Here is a 24729-nt window from a genome sequence, read left to right on the forward strand (position 1 = left end):
CTGACTAAATACTTTTTTGCCACACTGTATGTAACCCTGGTTCCCCGAGGGAAGGAGATGCTGTGTCCAAAACGATATGGGAACGCCTCCAGTGTAACCATGCTCTGAATCACATGTGTAATCAGTCCAATGGAAAGGCGGTACGTCACAGGCGGGTGACATCATTGACCAGGAAGCTTAAAAGCATGCGCGCCAGAAACGGCGTTAGCTTCAGAGAGAATCCAGCACTCGCAGGAATGCAAGAAGTATGGCCTGGGATGCAGCATCTTGTTAGAGGCTGCCATACTCCGAGTCGAATGAGCCTTGATCCCCACAGGAGGAGGGAGGCCAGAGGACTCATAAGCACTCGAAATAGCATCCAGGATCCAGCAACTAAGGGTTTGCTTGGAAGCAGGAAGACCCTTCTTAGGCAGACCATAACAAAAAAAAAGCTGGTCTGACTTTCTCCACACGGCAGCTCTGTGGACGTATGTGTCCAGTGCTCGCACTGGACATATACAATTAAGCTTCTGCTGGTCTGGCTTCCGAAAGGGAGAAGGACAGAAGGCCTGGAGTACAACCGGCCGTGGTGCTAAAGAGGAGACTTTAGGTACGTGCTCCGAACGAGGGTACAAAAATGTTTTCGCCAACCCTGGTGCGACGTCCAGGAAAGAAGTTGCCACTGAGAGGGCCTGAAGGTCCCCAAGTCTCTTAAGAGGAGAAAGTGCATGGAGGAGGACTGTCTTAATAGTAAGATGCCTGTCTGATATTTCTTCAATAGGCTTGAAAGGAGGCCTACAGAGAGCCTCTAACACCACAGCAAGGTCCGGAGAGCCGGTCCTGCAAGAAGTCCAGAACTGTACCAACCGGGCAGTTAACTGGATCTTGCAAACGGTGTCCACACCATGAAGTGAAGAGTCTCCACTTCAAGGCGTACAGTTTCCTCATAGAGGGAATTCTAGATTGGAGGATGGTCTCAACAACCTCGGTTGAGAGACCGAAGGCTATGAGGTGTGCCCCCTCAGGGGCCACACCCACAGCTTCCACAGCTCCAGGCGGAGGTGCAGAATGGAACCCCCTGCCTGTGAGAGAGATCCCTCCTGATGGGAATCTTATAGGGAGAGCCGTCAAGGAGGGAATCAGGTCCGAGAACCATACTCGGCCCAGCCAGTACGGGGCTACTAGAAGAAGGCATATGCCCATCCCGGCGCACTCTCTCTAGAACTCCCGGGAGCAGAGCGATTGAGTGAAAGGCATACAGACAAAGCCTTGGCCAGGTCTGTACCATGGGATCCAGCCCCAGGGGAGCTGGATGAATCAGAGAGAACCAGCAGGGACATTGCACATTCTCCTGAGTTGCGAAGAGGTCCACCTGAGCCTGGCCGAAAATTCTCCTGATCTGCTTCACCACCTTGGAGTAAAGCATCCATTCCCCGGGCCTCTGCCCCTGCCTCGACAGGATGTCTGCTCCCAAATTGAGATGCCCAGGAATATGAACTGCTCTCAGCAAGAGGAGTTTGTCCTGGGACCACACAAGGATCTGGTGCGCCAGCTTGTGCAAGGGGTGCAAACAGTATCTCTTCATGTGTTAGGGCATGTAAAAATCTCTCCAGGGCCTAAAAACACCCTCAGATCCCAGAGGGTCCATTAATGAAGGGGGTTCACTAGTCATTTAAATGCTTGTATAAATCACCTTATAATAATTTCATACACTGTGTTTATACAAAAATCGTGAACTGTACTATGTGATAATGTAAAATGTCATTCTATAATCATATTTGTATACAAATGTTCTACCTGAGACCAGACTGTGAATCTCCACTGCTGGACTTTACTGGCTGAGCTATAGACCCATCACTCTTCATAGACACACAGCTGGGCTCAGCTTCTGATGTCTTCTGATGAACTGAACTAAAACACAACAGATTTAAACCTTTATTATGATAATCTTAATATAATAAGATAATAAAATACTTCAAAAGGTATTTGTATGAAAATTACTTTTGAAGCCTTTATGGTCTCATTGTTTTCAATAAATATCAAACTTTAAAAAACATACACAAAAATTTTTCCTTTTTTTTTTATAACATAAAAGGATATGTAATGTGTTAGTCAAAGTACCTGCATCTTGGAAAAAAAACTTCATCTCCAGATGTTTGTGTTTCATCCATGATGGATCTGAACAGTTTGATCTCCACCACTGATATGTGTGATAAACAAGTGACAAACAATCACAAAAACTACAGTAATTAAACAGCCTTATATTTGTGAATCATTGTATAACGTTTAAATATATGATTTTAGCAATTGTAATGTGACATTTACAGTTTGTTAATCATATTTTCTTGTTCTCTTAAAGTATCAGATGGCAATATGCAAACTGCATTCAACTGAGGTTATGAATAAACTTTGTAAGCTCCGCATCTGGTTATTTTGGGGAGGAGAAAAGTGCGGATGAATGTAAGCACAATGATGTTCTGCAGGATTTCTTTATATTAAAGTGGTCATCGGATGCTAAGTTCACTTTTACATGTTGTTTGAACATTAATGTGTGTTGGCAGTGTATGTACAAATCTACCCTATAATGATAAAAATCCATGCTGTGGTTTTTAATTAATCTGTAAAAAAAAATATCCCCTTTTTCAAATCGAGCCATTCTCAGATGCCTGTCGGTGTGGCATCACACCAACAAAGGCCGTTCCCATGATAGTTGATTGACATGGGCATTGTAACAGTTGTAACAGTCGAACCTCCACTGTTTTGATGCCGGAGCAGGGATGTAAGTTAGACAAGAATTGAGCAATTGAGGTGTTGTATTGTTGGATGTAATAATGAACGTAGTGGTTGTCATTTACTCCCGACATCTGAGCTGCTGAAGATGTAGTGGATTACGTTTGTTTGTGAAGGGAATGCACCTCCCGATCTACATATAACCATTTATGTTTGTGTGAATCATTCGTGATCCAGCTTCACTTTGAGCAGAAGTGAGTATAAGGGGTTTTTTTATGAATCTTTGCGGTCACCTTTTCTTATAATAGTTGGAAGTTTAGCAAGTGGCTAAAGTAAACAGGCTTGTCACTCCACAGAGAGAAGAGAGGGGCAGGCCAAGCAGAGCTCATTTGCATTTAAAGCAGCCTTGACCAGAATGGGATGATTTTGCAGAGCTGATTTTGGCAAGGTAAAAAGGGTGTTATTTTACACAACCATTGAGAATTTTTAATCAAAGTATATTATAGACTTTTCATTAAGACCCTAAAGAATCATATCAACTTGTGGAAAATGGGCATTCGATGACCCCTTTAAAGACCTTCAAAAGAAGGGTATATATATATATATATATACTATACACTGATCATTATATCAATTTATATCAAAGTTTAAAAACATACAGAATATCGTAAGGCTGAATCCAGCTTCTTATTTGCAGCTTCTTGACGCTATCTGTTCCACCTTAAAAACGCAATGCTTCAGCCTTTCTTAGCTTCTTATTCATGCCTGACTTAGGGACCGTCTCTTTTTCATATACAAACAATTGTTAAAGTATTGTTAAATGTAAATAACACTGAGATAAGAGCAAAAACAGACTGTCAACATGAAATCTAATTACATTATTTGTTAGTTATTAAACATATCCTTTGAATGTGTCAAACGATTTTTTTTAATCTAGCCTCTTATGAAGGCTTAATATGGCCCAGCACCTGTGAATAGATGACACCTACCCCTGTGAGGACTCCAGACAGAAAATTATGGCATGTTCATTGTTTTAAAATGCACTCAAAGTTTGCTTAATGCATAAATGGTATTTGTAAATATAATAATTTTTTACTAGATTCCGTAAATACTATAATTTGTACTAGATTTCAACAGTTCTTTCTGATACCTACTGCTATAAATACTATTCTGGTTTCGTAACAGAAAAAAAAAACAAAACATGCATTTTCTGTCAAGCTGTTCTGAAAAAAAAGTGATGTGAAATGCATTATACAAATGAATGTGAATTAAACTGATTAAGCCATTGCATTGTTGGTTACTGTACACTGTACGGTGTCTATATATATATATATATATATATATTGTAGCGTCTGCTTAGGATCATTGATGATCGTTTAGGATTTACATTGTAGAGAACCTTTTAGCCTTTTGACATTTGCATATAAATTACAGACCTGGCCTCACGTTCTACATTTATATGGGTGTTTAATGGTCTATGGTTCCCTCCTCACTCTCACGAAGATGCTAAGCAGATCAACTCTTGTCTCCCCATTGGACTTCAAAGGCATTCCATGAGGGAGGCAATCACCAGCACCAAGCACCTCAGATCCTTGGTGGCTGGCAGACTGTTCCCAATACACATAACGCACACACATAGAAACCTTTTTCTTTATTTAGACTATATTTAACCAGTTATAAAAGTACTTGGTATATGCATGTGTAGCTTGTATGTTTCGATGTTATATTAGCCCAGTTAGCCCTCGTTATTGGTACTAGTTAATCTCTAAATGTGTATTTTCAATGTATGAATGTATCTCTGGTTTAATACCTTCTAGATGTTTCATTCTTGGTATCAAAATGATCTGCACTTTATTTTCTGAACAATGGTGTACACCATGTGATTAGAAAATGCATCATACTGTTTGTACTATATTGTGGGTAAAACTGCATCAATTCCCCAGGCCAGCAATAAACATGCAAATGAGCCATAAATGGAGACAAAGGAAAGTTCTCCAGCTCAGCAATCCAAACTTTGTATTGGCCAATTCACCCAAAGGTGGGTGTGGTAGGGAAACTATCAAAAGACCCTAACACCAACCCATCCATGCTCAAACCCTTCGAGACACTCTCCAAGACTCATCCCTTGAGTCAATCTTCTGGTAGTTTATCTTCAAGTAACTTTGTCGACTCGCTGTGGATTTTCCTATCTTCGAACGAACTAGAGAAAACCTCCAGAACACCTAAAGGAATTCATCGAGAACTTCCACTGTCTACCGCATCAGGACTCTTGTTCAGCAACAAAGCCAATGCAAGTAACCTTTACAACTATTTAGATGCGCGTTTTAAGTTGAGCCCCTGTTTAAGGTGATTTTGCTTCTCTGATGATTCTCATGTGGTCACTGGTTAACTGATGCTAAATACTGCCATTCTTGCCTTCTCTCTCTCTCTCTCTTTTCTCACTTTCTTTCTCTATGTATATGTACACATGTTTTGCTTAGTTAGTTGTATGTTACCTGCAGTTCCATTTATTAAATTGCATATATTCACAATTGATGGTCTCCGTGTGCTGCTCACAATTTGAAGTCACTGAATATTTGATCTTGCTACATGCTACATTTTGAGTTTACTACAAGTTAAGTTACTGCTAGTACTAACTGAAGTAGGAAATTTATTCTTTCTTGGCCAGAAAGTAACCTTTCCTAGAATTGATGAATGATTATACTGTCTATTCGGTGGACGAACAGATCAAATAATTGTAACGTTAATTCTGCTACAGTTAATTCTAAGATCTAATTAAATATTCATAATTAATTATAACCAGTTATAATTAATCATAAATATTTCCCTTTTGAGCTAATTTGTTACAATATATATATATATATATTGTAACAGGACTCTAGTGAAGCGTGTTAGATCCAGATGCAAGCTTTATCAAACACAGCGTAGTCAAGACAGGCAGGGTCGATCTCCAAACAAACAGTAATACGAAGGAAAGACAAAAGCGTAATCCAAATAACCAGGCAGAAGGTCACAATCCAAGAGAGCAGTCCAAAGTAGCAAAACAAACAGGGCTATGAAACTAGGCAAAACTATGGCAATGAACCAAGACAAAACTATGGCAAAAAACAAGACAAAACTATGACAATGAAACAAAACTGTGGAAATAGCAAAAACAAGGCAATGAAACAGGATAAATGCTTGGTAGAGTCCGCACAGGCATGGCCCTGCTTATATGGCTGCCAAACAGGAAGTAACCATAGAAGCAGCAGAGGAAGCAGTAACAGTCAGTCAATGGGTGAGGGCTCCCTCTGCTGGTGTGGCTTTACATATATATATATATATATATATATATTAAAAGGTGTGTTTACTGTACCTTTTAAAAGATGGACCTATATTAAATCATATGTGAATGTGGAATGGGCCATTGCACTGATTGCCCTATTGAAGGCGCTTTATCACAGCTGTGTGTTGAAAGTTTCATTACAGGCTCATACCTGGTGTGACTGTGTGTCTATCACCATGAAAATATTACAACATTTTTACTGTACCAAGTTATGGACCTATTGATGTATGTGAAAATATAGACTGGAACTATTGCATTAATTGCCCTATTCCTGATGCTATATGTCTGCTGCCTTTGAGGGTGCTTTAGAAATTCCCCTGGGGGCTTATTCCCAAGCCACTGGACTATCACCATACAAAAATTATAGTCTATAATTCTATAATTTTTACGGTAGCATTTTAAGGTTATGGACCCATGAACTTGATAGTTATGACAATTCAGTAACAGATCAAATTGCATTATCGGCCCAGTTGGTGGCGCTATATCTCAGTTTCCTTTAAGGGTACATTAGAAATTCCACTGGGAGCTCATTCCCAAGCCACTTGCCAGTCACCATACAAAATTACAGTCATTTCTACGGTAGCATTTTGAAGTTATAGACCCATGAAATTGACAGTAATAACAGATCAGTAACAGGTCAAATTGCATTACTGGCCCAATTGGTGGCACTATATCTACGCTGCTTTTGAGGGTGCATTAGAAATTTCACTGGGGCCTCATTACCAAGCCACTTGACTGTCACCATACAAAATTGCAATAATTTCTACTGTAGCATTTGGAAAATATGGACCCATGAACTTGACAGATACGACATTTCAGTAACAGGTCAAACTGCATTATTGGCCCAATTGCTGGCGCTGTATCTCAGCTTCTTTTGAGGATGCATTAGAAATTCTACTGGGGCCTTGTCCCCAAGCCACCTGGCTATCACTATACAAAATTACAATAATTTCCACTGTAGCATTTTGAAGTTATGGACCCATGAATTTGACAAATATGACAATTCAATAACAGGTCAGACTTTGGCCCAATCGGTGGCACTATATCTCAGCTGTCTTTGAGAGTGCGTTAGAAATTCCACTGGGGGCCTATTCCCAAGTCACTGGACTATCACCATACAAAAATTCTAGCATTTTTACGATAGAATTTTAAGGTTACGGTCCCATGAACTTGACAGTTATAAAAATTTAGTAACAGATCAAATTACATTATTGGCCCAGTTGGTGGCACTATATCTAAGCTGCCTTTGAGGATGCGTTAGAAATTCTACTGGGGGCTTATTTCCAAGCTTCTTGACTGTCACCATACAAAATTACAATAATTTCTACAGTAGCATTTTGAAATTACGGACCCATTAATTTGACAGTAATGACAATTCAGTAACAGAACTAATTGCATTATTGGCCCAGTTGGTGGCGCTGTATCTCAGCTGCCTTTGAGGGTGCGTTAGAATTTCCACTGGGGGCTTATTTCCAAGCCACTTGACTGTCACCATACAAAATTACAGTAATTTCTACTGCAGCATTTTGAAGTTATGGACCCATGAAATTGACAGTTATGACAATTTAGTAACAGGTAAAATTGCATTATTGGCCCAATTGGTGCCGCTATATCTCAGCTTCCTTTGAGGGTGCATTAAAAATTCCACTGGGGCCTCATTCCCAGGCCACTTTGCAATCACCATACACAATTACAATAATTTCTAAGGTATCATTTTGAAGTTATGGACCCATGAACTTGACAGTTATGACAATTCAGTAACAGGTCAAATAGCATTATTGGCCCCATTTGGTGGTGCTGTATCTCAGCTTTCCTTGAGGGTGCTTTAGAAATTCAATTGGGGCCTTATTCCCAAGCTACTTGGCTATCACCATCAGTGTTGGGGAAAGTTACTTTTACAAAGTAATGCATTACAATTTTTTGTTACTCCCTGAAAAAGTAACTAATTACATTGCTTAAGTTACTTTTTATGAAAAGTAATGTGTTACATGTGTTAATGTGTTACATTACTTTTGCATTACTTTTCAATCTGAGCAGGACTTGCTTCTTTGTTTTTAATATAAAAAATTCTAATGTAAAAGCTCTTTTACATCAAAAGTGAAATGAATTCATCTCAGGCTGAAAGAAAAGTACATTTATGTAGGAGATCACTCTTCAGCTATAAATATAATGAAGCACATATGTTAGTTTATCTAAAGTAATATTTGCTTATTAGTATGGTTGAACTGCATCATCGAAGGTCAGCAGCAAAGACACTGGTTAATAAAATGGAATTTAAATACATAAAGCAAAACATTTGTTTTATTTAACATTTTCATTTTTGCAGGGTTGCATCATATTTTGAGTTTGCATTTCACTGTTTTTATTCATTTTGAATACAGTAACACCATGTTTACTCCCAATTTCCTGACAGGAGACTTGTCAATCAATAAAGGGGGAAAAGGTAACTTATTTGAAAAACTCAGATATTTTCTTAGAAATTCAAAAGTAATGCATTAATTTACTAGTTACTTGAAAAAAGTAATATTATTACGTGACTTGCGTTACATGTAATGCATTACCCCCAACACTGACCACCATACAAAATTACAATAATTTCTACGGTAGCATTTTGAAGTTATGGACCCATGAATTTGACAAATATGACTATTTAGTAACAGGCCAAATTGCATTATTGGCCCTATTTCTGATGCTATATGTCAGCTGCCTTTGAGGGTGCATTAGAAATTGCACTGGGGGCTTATTCCCAAGGCCACTTGACTGTCACCATACAAAATGACAATAATTTTATGGTAGCATTTTGAAGTTATGGACTCATGAATTTGAAATGAAAATTAAGTAACAGGTAAAATTGCATTATTGGCCCAATTGGTGGCATTATATCTCAGCTATCCTTGAGGGTGTGCTGAAAGTTTCACTGGGGCTTATACCCAGTGTGCTTGTCCACATTGGGTATAAGCCCCTTCAGAAAGTTTCACCACACCCTCAAGGATAGCTGAGATATAGCCCCTCCATTTGGGCCATGAATGCAATAGCTTGATAGCTTGATTATATTGTCACATATGTCAAATTCATGGGCCCATAATTTCAAAATGCTATGGTAGAAATGATTGCAATTGCGTATGGTGACAGTCAAGTGTTTTGGGAATAACCCCCCATGAAATTTTTTAAGTACCCTCAAGGGCAGCTGAGATATAGCGCACCAATTGGGCCAATAATGCAATTTGACCTGCTACTGAATTGTCATAACTATCCAATTCATGGGTCCATAACTTCAAAATGCTATCATTGAAATGATTGCAGTTTTGTATGGTGACAGTCAAGGGCCTTTGGAATAAGACCCTAGCAGAATTTTTAACACACCCTCAAAAGAAGCTAAGATATAGCGCCACCAATTAGGCCAATAATGCAATTTGGCCTGTTACTGAAATGTCATATTTGTCAAATTCATGGGTCCATGACTTCAAAATGCTACTGTAGAAATTATTATAATTTTGTATGGTGATAGTAGCTTGGGAATAAGGCCCCAGTGGAATTTCTAATGCATCTTCAAGGGAAGCTGAGATATATCACCACCAGTTGGGCCAATAATGCAATTTGACCTGTTACTGAATTGTCATAACTGTCAAGTTCATGGATTCATAACTTCAAAATGCTACCGTAGAAATGAGTGTAATTGTGTATGGTGATAGCCAAGTGGCTTGGGAACAAGGCCCCATTGGAATTTCTAATGCACCCTCAAAGGCAGCTGAGATATAGTGCCACCAATTGGACAAATTATGCAATTTGATCTGCTACTGAATTGTCATACTTTTATTCATGGGTCCATATTTTCAAAATGCTACTGTAGAAATGACTGTAATTTTGTATGGTGACTGGCAAGTGGCTTGGGAATGAGCTCCCAGTAGAATTTCTAATGCACCCTTAAAGGCAACTGAGATATAGCGCCACCAACTGGGCCAATAATGCAATTTGATTTGTTACTGAATCGTCATAACTGTTAAGTTCATGGGTCCATAACCTTAAAATGCTACCATAAAATTATAGAGATTTTGAATGGTGATAGTCCAGTGGCTTGCACTGTAAACCCAAACAGTATAACTAACTTATAATGTAAAGTACCTGGTACTCAAAATGTGCCAAAAAGTTTAGCTAACTATTATTTTTCAGTTTACACAACATCTATCAGAGTTTTAAGTTAACAGTAATTTTTAGTTTTAGTTTTTACAACTACACTAAAGTTATGAGTTTAGGGAACTTGAAAAATAGATTCAACCATAATCAAATATTTTAATGTCAAACATACGCCCTCTAGTGGCGTCTTTTTTTACGAAAAAGTGACGTCATCGCTGAACGTGCACTCAGGCGTGTTTCAAACAGATGCACAGAAGTTCGCGCTCTATTTGGATGTCTACAAACATATGCAAGTATTCAGCTGTTTCAAATAATGTTGCCGTCTATTTATAGTTGGTATCGGCTACACTCACACCATCCACGCTCGTTAGGTTTTCTAGTTAATGTGTACAGTTTTTCAGAATATTTAGAATAGAGCTACCAGTTAAAAGTGTACAAGCATATCTAAATTTCTCTAACGTTAGGATATTAAATGATGCAGCGCACATGAACATTTTTAAACATATTAAGTCGTGTATTCTTTCTATACGTGAAGTCAGCTGCAGGTTATCTGGTGAAAGTGCGTGTTCTATCTTTTTTCTTTGTGTTATGGATAGTTTTCTTCGACGATTTGATGCATAAAAGTAGTCTGAACTTAACAGGCCTGTCCGGTCCATCTGTCCACGCTGTTCCCGCAGTTTCAGTTCCCAAGGTGAGACACGAACATTTTTGTAACATAATCCTTACACGAACATAGATTTTGTTTAATGAAATTTCCCCCGTTGACGCTAAATGTTTACGTAAATCTGAAGTTAAAGGTTATTTCATTGGCATTATGTTTTTAGGATTGTCACTGCCTGTTAAAATTCAACATTTTTTAAGAAATACCAAATAAGGTTGTCTTTTGTTTTGAAAGAATATTACAAAAAAAAAAAAAGGATATTAAATGATGCAGTACATATGCAGTCTTACAGTTTGGACTTTCTGAAAATGTGTGTATTTTTGTATAGGTGGAGTCAGCTGCAGATCATTTGATGAAAATTAGTTTTCTTTGTGTTATCTTTTCTTCGACCTTTTGATGCATAAAACTAGTTTGAACTTCACAGGCCTATTGAGTCCACGTTGTTCCTATTGCAGTTCCTAAGGTGAGACACACATTCTTGCAAATATAATTCTATTACAAAATATAAAAATTTGTAAAAAAAAAAAATAAATAAATAAATAAATAAAATACTGAATTAAATGTTTATTTATTGCATCTGAAGTTTAGGTTTAATTTCAACTTTTTTTTTTTTTTTTTTTTTTTAGGATCTCTGCTGAGCAAGTTGAAAGTTACAGTTACAAAAATTGGGACAACTTCCAGGTAAATTTGTCTTAGATTTTTGTTTGGTGAATTAGAGGGATGGCTTGGGACTGTAAGCTGTGTACAGCCTCATTTCAATCCAGAACACACTTGCTCACACACATTCAATTGCAGCATAGTCATTATTCAAAAGTTAGTCCATCACCAGTGAAAGAGATCCTTGGATGCTGGCCAGCTCTACGTTTGGAATCACAGATATAATAAACTCTAATTGTGTGTTTAAAAAATGTATTTAATATATTCAGTCGGTTTGTGACATGCTTTTCTTGTCTTCTGTTTCAGGTATGTGCTGAATTTCAGCGCATTACCAACCAGAATTTAACAAACACATTTTACGCAGAGCTAGACCGCCACAGTTTTCGCCTGATGACTTTATATCGACAGAGAGCAGCGAAGACTGGAAAAACTGCTGATGCACTTTTATGACTTAAAGGTATTATCATGGTATTATTGTTGTTTAATGCTTCAACAGACATTGTTTTGACTGTATATACTGAATATTATCACTTGATCCAAATATATAAGTCTAACTATGACTTGGATTTATCATGTACTAAGTGATGAGTAAACATTTTCTGAATTTTTGTATTTAATTTAGAACAGTGGTTCTCAAACCTTTCCTGGAGGACCCCCTGCCCTGCACATTTTGTATATCTCCCTGATCAGACACACCCAATTTAGTTCTTGCAGTTTCTACAACAAGCTGATGAATGGAATCATGTGTGTAGATGAGGGAGACATACAAAATTTGCAGTGCAGGGGGTCCTCCAGGACAGGTTTGAGAACCGTTGATTTAAAATACATTAAAAAAAAACTTTTAAAGGGATCGTTCACAGAAAAATGAAAATTCTGTCATGAATTACTTGCTCGTTGTTCCAAATCTGTATAACTTACTATACTTTGTTTCGATGAACACAGAGGAAGACATTTGGAAGAATGCTGGTAGTCAATGGGGTCCAATAATTGTTTGGTTATAAACATTCTTCTCAATATCATCATGTGTTCATCAGAACAAAGACATTTATACAGATTTGGAACAACTTAAAGGTGAGTAAATGATGACACAATTTTTATTTTTGGATGAACTGTCCCTTTAAGAGTTTTATCTATGCCTTGATCAACTTTTTGGCATTCATTCTGTGTCAAGTTAGCATTGTTTGGTTTTGTGCTGGCTAAAACGTGTGTGTTCCACTTTTAACATTGTTTTCAATGTGAACTTTAAGGATCAACATGATGTACACACAAGGCGAACAACAGCGCTCTGTGCACTTCCTGTGTATCTGAGAGAAGACACCTCAAAATTCTTTAAAATATGCACGGTAAGTCACTTATTCTGCATATTTCTTAGGATTATATTTCAGCATTTTTTTTTCACACTGGTAAGATAGCATTTGGTAATTGTGTTTCAATACTTTTTACATCCAGATTGAAGATGATTCAGAAGAGCCAGATGTTGATTCATCAGTTGCCCTTTTGACAGTCATCCGAGAACTCCCAGACATTGCAGTTCGGTACAATACAGAGAAGATTTTGATCATCCTTGAGAATGGAGTTGTCATAACAAACCTTCAGAGACTCTGATGCTTTCCTTTTGATGTTTGGCTTAATCTATGCATTGGATCTCTCATATCCAAAAGAGATGGCCAACACGTTTGAGTTTATTTAGAAGGTTCTTTTGGGTCTTGATGATGGCAAACTTAAGCCAAGGGTGCTGGCTCTAAAGAATGACTTGCTGATTCATGCCAGGTATGCCTTTTTTGTTGCACAGAACTGTGGTCACAGTTTTTGTTGGCATAATGGCTGTTAAGGTAATATTTTAATGTAATTTATTTGAGCTGGTGTGCCTTTTTATTGCACAGAACTGTTTTAATGTCTCATGTTTTATAATAAATTTTTGTACTTTGTTTAATGATTTCAGATTTGTAATTTGTACTGTTAAGTTGTAAAATGTAGATATTTGAGTACAGGAAACTTAAAAAAAACAAGGCAATCAGTTGCCACAAAATATTTAAGTAACATTACTACTACAATTTAAGTTATGTAAATTATATAATTTGATTTAATAACACTTAAAGCTCCTTAAACTAAGTTTAGATCAATTAAAAATTTTGATATATATTTGAGGGATATTTTAATTAAGTGAAATAATTAAAGTTGTCAGTACTCAAAACTTTGAGTTGCACTAAAGTAAAGATGAACAAAACACTAAATATATATTTTGATTTAAATTAATGTTTGTTTATAATTTACAGGTACTCAAAGTAAGTAGCTATATGCTTACTGATGGTATTTAAGTTTGCAAACTTAAAAAAATAGCGGCAATCAGTTGCCTCAATTTTTTTAAGTTAGTAGAACTTATCCGGGTTTACAGTGTGGGAATAAGCCCCCAGTAGAATTTCTAAAGCACCCTCAAAGGCAGCTGACATATAGCATCAGAAATAGGGCCATTAATGCAACAGTTCCAGTCTATATTGTCACATACATCAATAGGTCCATAACTTGGTACAGTAAAAATGTTGTAATATTTTCATGGTGATAGACAGACAGTCACACCAGGTATGAGCCTGTAATGAAACTATCAACGCACGGTCAAGCTGAGATAAAGTGCCTCCAATAGGGCAATCAGTGCAATGGCCCATTCCACATTCACATATGATTTAATATAGGGCCTTATATAAGGTAGAGTAAACACACACACACACCCACACACACACACACACACACACACATATATATATATATATATATATATATACAAACAAACAAACAAATGTGGACAATGCAAGCAATCAAAATCAACAAAAAAGCATGATATATATATATATATATATATAACCAACAATGCAATGGCTTAATCACTTTAATTCACATTCATTTGTATAATGCATTTCACATCACATTTTGTTTTTAGAACAGTTTGCTTGTTTTTTTCTGTTACAAAACCAGATTAGTATTTATAGCAGTAGGTATCAGAAAGAACAGTTGAAATCTAGTACAAATTATAGTACTTACGGAATCTAGTAAAAAATATTATATTTACAAATACCATTTATGCATTAAGCAAACTTTGAGTGCATTTTAAAACAATGAAAATGCCATAATTATGTATCTGGAGTCCTCGCAGGGGTAGTGTCATCTATTCACAGGTGCTGGGCCATATTAAGTCTTCATAAGAGGTTAGATTAAAAAAAAACTATTAAATAATGTAATGGGATTTCATGTTGACAGCCCGTTTGCGCTCTTATCTCAGTGTTATTTACATTTAACATTACCTTTTTGTTCGTATTTGAAAAAGAGACGGTCCCTAAGTCGAACGTGAGTAAGAAGCTAAGAAAGGCTGACGCCTCGCGTTTTTAAGGTGGAACGGATAGCGTCAATAAGAAGCTGCGAATACGTTGCAGTATTGCAATCTGCAATCAATAGTTTATGCTTACTTACATTAATAAGGAAGTGCCTTTGTGCTCCACAAGACTTGCTCTGGTCAAAATGTTAGGCTATTAGACGATTTATCAAAATGTCCATGTTTTCCCATACTTGTTAATTCCCACATAGGCAAATAAAAACGACGGGTTTTAAAAAACAAAACAAAAAAATCTTATGAACAGATGTAAGCGTTGCACGTAAAATAACCTGCTTTCACTTTCATTTTGTCAGCAAGGTTGCCTACAGAGCCCCTAAAAAGACATGCGGCATTCGAAATGCTATACTCAATGAGTAGGTACTTAATTTCTAAGTATTACTTAACCAGCGCTAAAAGAGTACATACTCTACAACCAAATCTCGTTGAGTACAGGTCTGTCCCAAAGTAGAGTGCACGCACTTCGAAGTGCATGAGACGCTCCGCCCTGTCTCCGCTTTACCGCTCCTGTCGCATAGCAACAGTGCGAGAGGAGCGCTGCCATCCTGACAAGTTTAGACAGATTTAATGTAATGATACATATGAATAAAATGAAAAAAACAAAAACAAAAAAAACCAAACAAAAACAAAATCATGCACACACACATATATATAGCAGTTCAAATGCTGACTGATATGTTACCAAGGTGCGATTTTATAATAGTTTATTGTCTTGATGGTGAACATATTTAGAAAGGTTTGCAACCCTGATTTTAGGCAGTTAAGTAACCACAAAAATAAAACTGTGAATAAATAAAACCAAATTATGCATTGTTCATCTCAATGTTCAGTGGCAGCAGTAACACCTGAACAGAGCTCAGGGTCTGAAGCAGAAGCAGCCTTTGATATGGGTTGGAGCTGTAGTTAGTGTAACGGGGTTAAAAAGAACATATAATTTAGAGAATGAAGACTTTCATGTGAATTTCATAAAATAAAAGATTTGGTTGTATTTGTTGGTGTACGAAGACTCCCCTCCTGTGGCTGTTAATGGTACTGCAGATGTATTAGTGATTCTGGGATATGGTAGGGTATGAAGTGTCCATCAGATGTACACTTTATTTTCCTGGGAATCAGAGACCGCATTTTGAATCTTTAGACACCTTGCAATCAGATTCTGTTTCTGTGAATATTAAATATGGGCATTTTAACTTATAACTTAAAGTACTCATTATCAATAATAATAATACTAAATCAAAAAAATGATATGTTCAGTGTTAACTAAATATATTAAAACATACAAGCTAATATTGTCAGTTTTTTTTTCATTTTTCATATGAAAATGGTTCCTATCAAAGCTGGAACAGAACATTTGTGTGTCTCAAATCAACAATGCTGTGTTTCATTCCCGAATAAATCTTTTGAATAAATGATTCAATGATCCATTCATAAAGTCAGTCACTTGTTTTTTTTCTAAATTAATCAGACATTGTGAATAAATCATTTGGATAAGGATTAATTAATTACTCATTCAGAAAGGGACTTGCTGCCACCTGCTGGCAGTTTTAGTGTAATATTTCTATATCCATCACAGGCCTAAACCAGCCAAGGTAACAAACGGCAAAATATTGTTAATCATCGTTACTGAAAAGAAAAATCGCCCAAAAACTCAAGATATATCAATATCGCACACCCCTAATGAGCAGTTACAATATTTAGACCGAGCTCATACAGCATGTACTATTATGAAAAATTGTGTACAATTATGACAAATTGGTGTCAGGCTACTGGATCTGCCCTGAATACCTTTTGGAACAAGATTTGATTGATTTCTCTGAGGATATAGAAATGGAACTTCCTGCCTGCCCTGAACAATCTGTCTGACTTGAACTGTCTTCCTGCCTGAATTTCCCAGCCACCCTCCCTCTCCCCCTCCCTCCCTCTCTCTGTTATCTGCATCAAGCAGCCCTGCTGCTTCAGCTCTGCCACCGCTGTTTCCTGACAGCCCCTCAGCTCACCCTCAGCCCACCGTCTGTGCGGTGGGCTCGCCACGGGTCTGCCCGCTTCCATCGGTGTCATGGCTGGAGGATCCCTCATCATCGCCTCCAGCCTCAGAATCCTGGACTCCGCCTCGGCCCTCTGACCCTGCGGCTCCACCCCGGCTCACAGCTCCCTCATCTCCACCGTCACTGTGCCTTAATTATTTTATTATTATTTTTGTCATTTTGCAAGAGGAACAGTAAGAATTATTTTTCCCTTTACAAATTTAGCAGAAATTAAATGGAAACACTTATTTCATGTACTAAATGAATAATAAAAATGTAATAGTATATAGGTTTTACACTACTTAAATATACATTTATTGATGTTTCCTATTTTATTTATTTTGTTTCCACACAGAAAGTGAGAAATCATAGTCTCTATTAATGTTAAAGATGACTGTTGGTTAAAGTTTCACCAAAACCACAATATTGTTACCTCACCTGCCCTTGTCAAAGCTTCCACAAATTTCTTTACTTGTCCACTTTATTCACAGCAATTTAAAGCCCTCTGAAAGACAATAGGATTTAGAATGTTTGTTGAAAACATACATTTTAATGAAGAATATAATGAAGAAATGTATTACATAGTTGTGTTACACAAGATATGGTTATGCAAGATGGGAGTGTTCTGGACTTATTAAGAGTGTTTCTGGCAGAGAGGTAAATTCTTCCCAGATGCACCGTTTTCCAAGCGGACTGAACTCAAAAACCTTCAGCACTCAGACCCCAACCACCATCTCAACATTGTACTCCTGAGGAGATGTACTTGGATGCACATGTATATAGAATATGAGAGAGTATATAGAAAGGGAGAGAAACAGAAGGGAGGCGGGAGCACAGACAGACAAACTCAGAAAAATTTTGTCAGAAAGCATGATATTTTTTTACATATTTTACAAATGGTAGCTAGAAATATTTTATTTGATTCAACCTAAAATTATTACACGTAAACATTTCAGGCTACAACAGCATAACAAACTATGGGGCATAAAAGGAGATAATTTGAGAAACATCTCAATGTTTTTTGTTCATACAAAGTCATTGGTAACCATCAGCAGAAAGGGGCGTTTTGTTCTCGCCTACATGTAGAAATTGAATATTAAAGCTGTTTATTTATTTTTCCACCCCTGAATGAAAAATGTCCTGAATTCTTGTTCATTTCTCTGGAAAAAAAAATGAAAACGAAAAAATTTTCTTCTTTCAATGTCTTTAAAAAAAAAAACACCACCAAAAGCAATTTATGCCTGCTTAACCATACATGTTAATTTAATGGCATTTTAAAAACAACCTAACAACTGTGACTAATCATCAAACTTTTAAAACATGAGCAAAATATTTAATAATAACTTCAGCCTCAGTACAGCTGCAATCTTCTCTTTGATGAGTGAAACCTCCCCAGCAGTAACTCTTTCCATTCTTCTCTGAAAAGGTCATTTTCAAATGCCATCTTGACCAGATGTGCTTTTTGTCTATGCAACAGGCTGCATTTGTGCATCTGAAAACAGATTCTTCAATGTTGAGAAAGAGTTCTCACACACAGCAGTCGAGGCCCCAAAACTGACGTGCAATAGTGAACTGAGATTGATTTCGGTGTTTGTTACATCCAGTAGTTGTTTCACTTTCCCCGTTTCCAAAAAGTTACCACTTCCAGGGTCAAGTGCATTCAAAGCTGTCATGTACTTGCTATTTTGTTTGCTAAAACACACAGACATTTCTCAGAGAATGGAGTCAATAATGTTATAAAAAACAGCCACTTGCACTCCTGATCAATGTTCCTTTATGCTGGCCAACACACAATGTAGTCTTGCAGAGACTTGCTGGCCTGTTTGTCAGTGGTGTAAGTGGGCCTGCACTGTCAGTTGTCCACACTGTTTATTTGGAGCTCAGAGCCAGAGGTAGTAGTTGCTGTAGGTTATTTTTCTTTAATTCATTTTCAAATGTGCATGGTGAAATTAGTTAATGCAAAAAAGAAATTAGGGTGGGGGACCAATCAAAATTTGACTTTGCCTTGGAAGACTGTCCTTAAAGTGCCCCTATTATGCTATTTTAAAGGTTGCTAATATTGTTTTAATAGACTCCCAAAACAGGTTTACATGTATTCAAGGTCAAAAAACTCTTCAGTTTTCTCAAAAAATAGATTTAAATTTAGCCCATTTCTAAATGATTCATAAATGACTCGTGCGAAGCAGTTCGAAGAATCAGTCTCTCTAAACCCCTCCTTCCGTGAGCCCTCACTGCTGTGATTGGTCACATGGCGCAGTCCTTTATGATAGGTCTACCGCGTACAGCGTATCGGAGAACGAAACGCCCATTGCCATAACTGACTGACAGCCCTGAATACTTGTCAATACATAGAAAAGATGGCATTGATTTTACCATAACAATTCCAGCCAGAGTCTGACGATGAAACGGCTGAAGTGGCTGATCGACATGTTAGCACGGACTACCGTGGAAAGTACTCGCAATTTGCTTTTATAACCGAACCGGGCACACCCCTATGTTGTAAACTTCAACATTGTACAATGCATTAAGCGGCTTTCACACCGAACGCGGAAAGCGGTGCGCTGCTGGATTCAGTGCAGCCCTTCAGAGCAGCGGCAAAACTTCATTTGAACAACTCATTTACACTTCGCTCCGCTGCGCGTCCGCTTTGGTCGAGACCAAGTGGCAACCTCCCGGTCTCCCTCTTGAAGCCAACACGGAAGTGACTAAAACTGCAATTCATCGACTGGCCGCTAGAGACTGGCTGCAAAAGGGAGTCAATCCCATAGACTCCCCATGTTAAAATGCCCAACTTCACAGCAGAAAAAAATATGTTTACAACCTGGTGCAAAAAGTGGTTTTGGTCTATATAGCTAATTTTGCCCTTCATGTCAACTGTGAGGGGGGTGAATTTTTTTATAACTCATCCGTTTAATTTATATTAAGCCTTAAAGTTCTGCATAATTTAGGGCGTGGCCATTTAAGTGACAGGTGGATTGCCGCTGCTGTCAGCACCGTCGCGCTAGGCGGGCGTGGTTTCAGCAACCAGCTCCACCCACGTCCCGCCTATTTGCCCATTTTCGATTATCCGGGAGTGACGTGCAATGACGTGATTCCAAGATGGCGATGGCCGACTCCCACCCACTAAGAGCTTCAAAAATGCTCTTCAGAAATCTACGGGTGACGTCACGGACACTACGTCCATGTTTTTTACAGTCTATGGTCGAGACCGAAAAAACCCCGTCCTCGCAGGGCGGAAGGCATTGAAATGAACGGGTTTCATAGCACAGCGCTTTCCGCATTCGGTGTGAAAGCCGTTTCGTGCGCCATCCTTTATCATTACTTCAACTAATGAGACAGACAGACAGACAAGACTACAGTGGGTCCACAGCTGAACAACAGAACTACACAAGCGTGATTTAGCCGGTTAGCATGACATGTGCAGGGCTGTTACACAACATAACATACACAACTACTTAATTTGAACGATCGTTAGAAAATACAATCTTTGTAGATTCATCATCTTTTGGAAGTGAATATGAAACAGTTTTACTCACAGCGTAGGATACAGCGTCTTCTGTATAATGTACGTGTAAATTTCCATGTGACATAAACCATATGGAAATGTTACTGTTTGTGGGCGGGCAAGTTGTTTGCGACGTAGAACGTGGGCGGACATTATGCAAATCTGTTATTTTGTGACGTGTGGCCGTAACAGAAGAAGATTCGAAATCCTGACGACTCCTTTAGGCAAATGTGAGTCGACTCTTTTTTTTGATAGACAACTTTATGTATCGGGCATTGTCGGCTTCACAACTTTTCTGTTTATGTTTATGTTCACATACAGCTACATGACACACTGTATGAAAGGACATATTTGAAAATGCATAATAGGGGCACTTTAACTAAAAATTTGCTATTTTAGCTTATTATTCACTCAAGGAAGACAATACACTCAGCAAATGTGATTTCTAAATATCAAATTTTATCATTAAAATCCTTTTTAATATTAATGGTGATCTGAGGGGGTGGGATAGTTCTGGTAAGGGTGACCTGGTCAACAGTCAGTCAAGACATATTCACATGTCTCTGAGGACCAAATCAAGTCTCTAGTCTTGAGGTCAACTCGAAGTCAAGTCTCAAGTCTTTAAAGTGGAGTCCAAGTCACATCCCAAGTCATTGTTCTATTTTTAGAAATAGTTCTTTCAGCTAGTTACTGTAATTAACAGTGTATGAGGCTAAATCAGTTTAGAAATATTAAAACTAATTACTTCTACAGAAAGTTTTGTTAATTTACTCAAAACTGTCTAATAAAGCAAACAAACTTTTATTGAAATTATTCATACTGATTTTGTAAGCATATTTACTTGAGGTCAGTTGTTTTATTTCTGATAATAATGCAATGAAACATGCCAAATTGTGCGGTCATAATTTTTGGCCATGCTGTCATACAAATAAATTATGAACACATGCAATAACAAGAGAGGATCAACAAAATAATAATAACTGATTATGTTGTAATCAATGTCAATGTTGCCAATTTAGTGATAAGTGTTTAGTGACTCCCTCACCCCTTTTGAGACTTTATTCAAAAGCCTAGCAACAAAATCAATTTGTTGGACAAACCTTATTTAGATTACACTGATATACTCCCACTGATATATTTATATTTATATAGATCAGTGAACTTGCCATTATGACCTCATCCTTATCAGCTACATTTAGCGACTGTTTTAAAGGGGTGATCAGATGCTAAGTTCACTTTTACATGTTGTTTGAACATTAATGTGTGTTGGCAGTGTATGTACAAATCTACCCTATAATGATAAAAATCCATGCAGCGGTTTTTAATTAATCTGTAAAAATAATATTCCCTTTTTCAAATCAAGCCGTTCTCAGATGCCTGTCATTGTGGCGTCACACCGACAGAGGCCGCTCCCACGATAGTTGATTGACATGAGTGATTTACCTCGAATCAGCTGTCACAGTCCGCCCTTTTCGTTTCGATGCCGGAGCAGGGATGTAAGTTAGACAAGAATATCTCCGATTGAGCGATTGAGGTGTTGTGTTGCTGGATGTAATAATGAACATAGTGGTTGTCATTTACTCCCGACATCTGAGCCACTGAAGATGCAGTAGATTACGTTTTTTGTAATCTGTTTTTTGTTACGTTTTTGTGAATGGAATGCGCCTCCCAATCTACATATATCCATCTATGTTCGCGCAAATCATTCATGATCCAGCTTCACTTACAGCAGCAGTGAGTATAAGGGTTTTTTTTTATGAATCTTGCGATCGCCTTTCCTTATAACGTGGTAGTTAGGAAGTTTAGCGGCTAAACGCGGCTACATGCGGCTAACATAAACAATAGCATCTTTCCACAGAGAGAAGAGAGGGGCGGGGCGGGCAGAGCTCATTTGCATTTAAAGGAACAACCCCTAGAATGAGATGATTTTTGCAGAGCTCATTTTGACAAGGTAAAAAGGGTGTTGTTTTACAAAACCATTGAGAATTTTTTAATCAAAGTATATTAGAGACTTTTTATTAAGACCCTAAAGAATCATATCAACTTGTGGAAAATGGGCATCCGATGACCCCTTTAACTACTTTCAATTGAAAGCGATTAGCAACACTGATTAGTGTTTTTTTATATATATATATTTTGATGGTTACGTGAAATGTGAGGTTATTAAAACCCTCCACACATCACTTTTGGCCACTGTTGTGTTTGGTGGGTTTAGTGTCACAATATTTAAGACCCTGCTTACTGTGTCATCACTGGTGCATTGGTGCACTTTTCCAATTTTCCAGCAAAAAAACGTAATTACTATTTTTATTTCTGCAATTAGGGCATTGATTTGTAAAATAGAAAAAGTTATTAGGTTTCTTACTTGGTCAGTTGCAAAAAATGCTTAATGATCAAGTTGGTATTGTTTTATCAATTCCATATCATCATATAACTACATCATATATACATCATGTTCATTGGAAAGTGTGTGTCTTCTCTTTGCTGCCATTGTGTTACTCCTAACTAGGTTAGGAGACCTCTCCAGCTCTCTTAAATAATTTTGGCGCTGAGACCTAGTCTTAACACTTAGGAACGGTTATGAATCACTCTTAATCTTAAATCTAGGAATAAGAGCAAAATTACGTCATTCTTAGAATTTTGTCACACAAGACTAAAAATGTACTTTAAGTGGCTTTATACATACGGCCCCAGGCTAGGTGACCAGCTAAAACCAGCCAATAAGCATAGGCTGGTTTTAGCCATTTTTTTCAGCAGGGTTATTATTTAGATTTAAGATAAATAAGAAATGAAAAGGTGTCCTTGTATTAAATGCTGCATATGTCTTTGTGAAATTGAAATATGTCAAATAACAAAACTGTCACGATCCCTGTCCATGGTTTTTGGTCTGCCCGCCACCAGAGATCGCCTTCTTATTACATTGACTCTCACACTACTCTGACTGTTACCTGTCACCCTGGACTACATTTCCCATGTTCCACTTCACTGATTACGCACACAGCTGCAGCCAATCACACACAGTATATTCCATCATTCTGGGCTGAGTATTGTTTAGCGTTTATCATTCAACTAGTGATAGCTACATTACGAAGCCACTCCGAGTTTCCTGAGTTTTGTTCAGTCCTGTTATTTGCCTGTTATTCATGTCTTGATCCTAGCCTGGTTTATCTCGTCCTGTCTTTCTGCAGCCTGCCCTGGATTTATCGCCTGTCTAGGAATAGCCCATTGTTTTGCTATTTCGGACCATGTTTCTGACCATGTCTGTAAATAAAGCTTTGCACTTGGATCCACCAGTTTCATGTCTCTGTCACTCCGTTGCAAAAACGAATTTAATATTTTAAAACAAATCCAAAATCAAATGAATAACACAAATTAAAGAAATCTCTTCATATAAACAAACTAAAGCTTTGTCTGTGCTTTTTCCAACTAAAATTAGATGCAACAACTGTATTTTAATCACAATTCAAACATAGATGCTGCATACATTCAGCATGAGCAGTTTTTAATCTAAATTGGGTTATATAATTTCAAAATTTGAAGCAAAACAAAGGTCTGGCTTCAGTTTTGTGAAACTATACTACATAAAACATCTGCACAAAACCAAAACAGCAGATGTCGCTTATTGAACAGAAGCAATACAGCATTTCCTTGGTTACCGCTGTAAACAGAGCAGCGTTGCGATTATGAACACTACCTTAATAGACTATGCATTATACAGAGACAAAATGAAAAGAAATATCCATCAATATTCCCTCAGATACATTCTTATAAACTTCTACCTCGCAACTCGCGATTCATTTAACATCTGAAACAATCAGAATCGTCACATATTTATATAGATTTCAACTGGCTCAGAGTACATTGTTACATCACTACACTTTTGGTTTCTGTGCTGCATTTGGTGTGTAAAGATGCCTTTGGACTGTGTAGTTCATTTACAATGTGATCTTATATTAAACATGATATTAAAATGATTCTATAGTGAACTAGTGTCTTGCGTGTAAGTAATAATGCTGGCTTTGTGTGTTTAGAGATTAATTATGATATTTGCTACTGCAGGACATACTGATAGGGAATAAATAGATTAGGAATGAATAGAAAATGGGGTTTATGATGCTGTCATGTGGGGTAGTAAAGGGAGAATGTGAATGTCATATCAAAATGACTTACATTTTTATGAGTTTTACGTAAAAGTTACGAGTTCAAGTCAAGTCTCGAGTCAGCTGTTCACAAGTCCAAGTCAAGTCTTTATTTTTGCAGCTTAAGTGTACATCGAATTTCCATCTCTCATATATACATACACACAATTATAAAACAAAACATTCTGACTGTGGT

At 37.5% G+C, this 24729-nt stretch overlaps 1 protein-coding gene and 1 long non-coding RNA gene across 3 annotated transcripts in view; one reads left to right on the plus strand and one right to left on the minus strand.

The window, feature by feature from the left end:
- The window catches only part of LOC127161553 (protein NLRC3), a 31262-nt gene extending 15923 nt beyond the window's left edge, over positions 1-15339 (minus strand). The window contains exons 1-3 of the mRNA XM_051104295.1: positions 14949-15339; positions 2101-2179; positions 1777-1890 (exon numbers count right to left, since the gene is read on the minus strand). Of these exons, the coding sequence (XP_050960252.1) occupies positions 1777-1890; positions 2101-2150 (164 nt within the window). The 5' untranslated portion in view covers positions 2151-2179; positions 14949-15339. The remainder of the gene's footprint in view (positions 1-1776; positions 1891-2100; positions 2180-14948) is intronic.
- Positions 10766-13248, plus strand: LOC127161555 (uncharacterized). 2 transcript variants are annotated; one of them, XR_007827084.1, is made up of 7 exons: positions 10766-10859; positions 11158-11292; positions 11456-11510; positions 11793-11943; positions 12429-12557; positions 12734-12829; positions 12936-13248. It is a non-coding gene; the product is annotated as an uncharacterized LOC127161555 (long non-coding RNA). The 2 variants fall into 2 exon arrangements; XR_007827083.1 differs by lacking the exon at positions 12429-12557.
- Positions 15340-24729: the final 9390 nt, after the last annotated feature.

Source organism: Labeo rohita, unplaced genomic scaffold (genome assembly GCF_022985175.1).
Source record: "Labeo rohita strain BAU-BD-2019 unplaced genomic scaffold, IGBB_LRoh.1.0 scaffold_67, whole genome shotgun sequence".
Taxonomy (NCBI): Eukaryota; Metazoa; Chordata; class Actinopteri; order Cypriniformes; family Cyprinidae; genus Labeo; species Labeo rohita.